At 39.7% G+C, this 4,228-nt stretch overlaps 1 protein-coding gene across 1 annotated transcript in view; it reads left to right on the top strand.

The window, feature by feature from the left end:
* The first annotated feature begins 623 nt into the window (after nt 1-623).
* Nucleotides 624-4,228, top strand: part of sh3gl2a (SH3 domain containing GRB2 like 2a, endophilin A1) — a 10,187-nt gene continuing 6,582 nt past the window's right edge. The window contains exons 1-5 of the mRNA XM_010779435.1: nt 624-691; nt 1,861-1,933; nt 2,884-3,027; nt 3,305-3,438; nt 3,523-3,681. Coding sequence (XP_010777737.1) covers nt 683-691; nt 1,861-1,933; nt 2,884-3,027; nt 3,305-3,438; nt 3,523-3,681 — 519 coding nt within the window. The 5' untranslated portion in view covers nt 624-682. The remainder of the gene's footprint in view (nt 692-1,860; nt 1,934-2,883; nt 3,028-3,304; nt 3,439-3,522; nt 3,682-4,228) is intronic.

Raw genomic sequence — 4,228 nt, 5'->3', positions numbered from 1 at the left:
GATGTGAAGTGACACTTGCGTTGTTTTATCTGCGAGCACCGGTGTTGATGCAGTGAGAGGTGAGGCTCACATCAAAGTATAATCATAAATGAAATGGGTTTCTGCTCTATGAAGCACAAGGTCAGGCTGATATGTGTGTGTGTGTTGTCGGACATTATCTTAGTAGAGAGCCTGTGACCTGCTGCTCACACACTGATTCACTCTGCACATGCTGACGGGGGAAACCACTTTCTTGTGTCGAGTCACTTAGCATGTCATTTAATAAAGGGCAACATCTGATTAGTTCCTTATTATCTCATAAACCTGTGTGTCAGACTACAGTCCAGTGTGCGTACATAATATAATTATATAAGCATTTCCATTTGAACAGACACAGTCTCAGAAAGGAATCGTACAATTTCTGATCAAAGGGATTTTCTTTATTTGTTGGATCTCTGCAGAGTATGTGTGATATTTAAGATGAAGTTCTTTTGATGATACTTTGGCACGACTTCATTTCAGTTTTGAGCATTGCAGAAATGGATTAACCTTTCTGGAGTTTGCAGTGTTTCATATTTTCACATCATCATTTTGTCAAGCGGATTCAAGCTTTTCTAACAAACGTGTTTGTTCTGTTTTGCAGAAAGTGAGTGAGAAAGTTGGAGGGGCAGAAGGAACGAAGCTCGATGACGACTTCACTGAAATGGAGAAGGCAAGTCTGAAATCTTTGCATTATCGCTTAGGAAAGAAAACACACGCTTTGTCTTGTTATTAGTTTACATAAAGATCTTTCAAATCTTGTTGGACTTGTGTTTATCACTTGCTGTCATGTTGGAAAACTGCTTACAAGTTATTAGAAGATCAAACGCAAAGAACCATCAGAAAGATTTCTCAGCACAGTTTTAGTAAATCTAAAATATTAATAAATTGCACACATGTTGTTGCTCTTAATGGGGAGTCAACAGTGAATGCTCGCACACATTGATGGCCCACATCAAATCAAATCAATTTCTGAGCCATATTATCTTTATGTATGTGTAAATGTGAGTACTTGTGTATTTTGAGCATCACCACAAATATATATATGTATTTATTTATAGAAGGACCATGCATACAAATACATTAATCTCAGCAAAGAGAAGAGATGCAATATGCCAGATTATAGCTAATTTCCATCTGTGGTCCTCAGGCAGGTTCATAACAATCAATAAACAAATAATAACATTGCATAATCTCTATCAGTCAAACCATTTAAAAACCTGATTTAAGTACAGCTCAATAAATTAATACATAGTACACTTGAAATACACTACATGATCTCGGTCACTCAAATAATTACAAAGCCTGATTTAAATACAGGTTAAGAACATAATACTTAGTACACTTCAAATACACTTAAATAAAATATCTAAGATATAGTATGACGATACAGTTCAAATAAAAAAAACTCAGATTACAGTGTAATTAATGTTGGCATGACTGGTTGCTTAATATCATTTGTCATGTCAGTGCATGTGTGCTTAACCACGGACTGTATGGTTATACGTGATGCTGCGTGTGTGTCTCAGTGGTTGCAGTGTGCTGCAGAGAGAGAGGCTGAGTGTTGCAGAGCTGCTGGGAGCACTCGAGTCTCTACGCACTAAACAAGAACATCACAGGCAGCTCTCGCTTTGCCCGCCTCTCTCACACTTCAGAACAAAACAACACCTTCTCTTATCTGGTGTTTCTCTCACTGCTACATGCATAAAGGAATTTGTCTCTATTCTCCCACAATGCTTTCAGCCATTACCTGTTTGTGTTTCTACCACCGTCTTTTTAGACAACTGTTACTGCTGCAGCTTGTCTCTGTCTCTACATGTTGTTTTACATTCTGCTTTACAGAAAATGGACACCACCGCTCGGGCAGTGCTGGACATCATGACTAAGACTACTGAGTATCTGCAGCCGAACCCAGGTGATGACAGGCAGGATGACACTGTGATTTATCGTGTCAGACGTTAGGCTATTCTCCTAAAAGTTATTAATATAGTAATAAAAGAAGATCTAAAAAACATTCCCAAAATACACCATGTACCATTTACGCCAACACACAGATTTGAGGACTGTTTTAACTGTCATATAATCATTTAATTTAATTGAAAACAAGATATTTTTGGACCCGTGTGATTCAGCTCAGCAGGTGTGATTTACAGATTGAACACATCTTTCACTACTTAAGCTTTGTGGTAATTTAACAGCACAGCATGCAAAAAGAAAGCCTGAGGCAGAGGGAAAAGGCTGAGTCAGGCACAGTTAAGTAAAGGTGTCAGAGGGAATTGCAGCCTCTGTACACACAGAGAACCACCAGGATGAAGTTAGTTTTATATTCACTTATATTCACCTATGATATTCACATATTCATTTATAGTCTTTATAGTCAGGTTCGAGGTTTGATACAGAGCAGCTTGACTTGTTTGGCATCAATGAGTGTGATCAGACAGAGTTGATGTAAAAGGTTTCCTCTGGATGATCAATAGCCTTTTAAACTGTGTCTACAAACTAAATATGTTCAGACATTATGCTACACAAGGTGTCCCATCACATACATTATCCGTATGGATCAAAACACACAGTCAGACTAAGAAATGACTTCAAACATTTTGAATATTTTACTTTTTAGGCATCGTTTTAAAACATAGCCTCAATGTTCTGTTTTAACTTATTCTGTCTGACATGTACATAGCTTACTTATTGCTGCATTTTATTTGCACCTGTATATTATAATAGTATTTCTTATGGTCTCAAGTATATTATATGATTTTCATTTCCAACAACTGCACTGTAGCTCTTATATGACAATAAAGCCTTTGAATCTTAAATCTGGTAGCAGTGGTGTTTGGTTTCATTAGTGCTCTTTCCTCACAGCCACCAGAGCCAAGATGAGCATGATAAACTCCATGTCCCGTATGCGGGGACAGGAGAAGGGTCCGGGCTACACGCAGACCGAGGCCATCCTGGGAGAGTCCATGCAGCGGTTTGGCCGGGAGCTCGGAGAGGAGTCTAACTTCGGTGAGCAGCAGCACATGAAAGCTCCTCGCAGAGAGAATAACACTCTTTGTTTAGCTTCACTAGAACAAAGTGGCACCACTTTGTTCCCTCAAGGACTCGTAACAAAGTTATTAAATATGCATGAGCCTATTGTTCTGCATGAAGTTGTTATTTAGTTCACCAGCGGTGGCATGAAAGAGAAATACCTGCTTCAAAGTTGTCTGTGGATTCGAATGAGAGAGTGACTGTAATATATATGTGTTCTGTGTCAGTGTCTAAATGAGTCTTTACTTTTCAGGCGGTGCTCTGATTGAAGCTGGGGAAGCCATGCGTGAGCTTGGAGAGGTGAAGGACGCTCTGGACATAGAGGTCAAGCAGAACTTCATCGATCCGATGCAGAACCTCCACGAAAAGGATCTGAAGGAGATTCAGGTACGGATGCAAAAACAAGCAGTTACCTCAGAAATCTCTTGATCTGTGACTCATATGTATTTCCTTACTCTCCTCCATTTGCAGCATCACCTGAAGAAGATGGAGGGTCGTCGTCTGGACTTTGACTATAAGAAGAAGCGCCAGGGCAAATGCACAGACGACGAGCTCAAGCAGGCCCTAGAGAAATTTGACGACTCCAAGGAGATCGCTGAGCAGAGCATGTTCAACCTGATAGAGAGCGACGTAAGATGTTTTCATCACCTGTCCCTTTCCCTCAGACTTACTCTACCTGTTGGTTTGTTTAGTCTGTATGATATAATACTGTGCTATCTACACTTTGTTTTGTTGCTGTGGCAGCATTTATTACCAATTTTTAAAATGGCTCCATTATTTCCCTTTGCTGCATGATACATTTTATATTACATGTTACTTGTTAGACTTACATACTCAATACTGTGGACAATCCCCACAGGAGCAAAAACCCCACTGCAGCAACGACATGCTGACTGCAGTGGGGTTTGAACCTGTGCCCCCCTGATCCGAACACCAACGCACAATCCACTGCGCCACACACCTCCATATATACACATAGAATAACAACGTAACAAAGCAAGTCATTGTCTTTTAAGGCAATGTGACAGCTATTTGCCCTAAAACCATTACAATTCTTCAAATTCTTCTGCTACTACTTTAAGAAATATTAGTTTATCCTATATGTGTACAATTAAATCTCACCACAGGGCCGATGAGTTGGTGTTCTGGAGCTTTCTATCATATTACGCATCTTCCT

Source organism: Notothenia coriiceps, unplaced genomic scaffold (genome assembly GCF_000735185.1).
Source record: "Notothenia coriiceps isolate Sejong01 unplaced genomic scaffold, NC01 NC01_scaffold00000339, whole genome shotgun sequence".
Taxonomy (NCBI): domain Eukaryota; kingdom Metazoa; phylum Chordata; class Actinopteri; order Perciformes; family Nototheniidae; genus Notothenia; species Notothenia coriiceps.
This window is presented reverse-complemented; position numbering and strand designations above follow the sequence as displayed.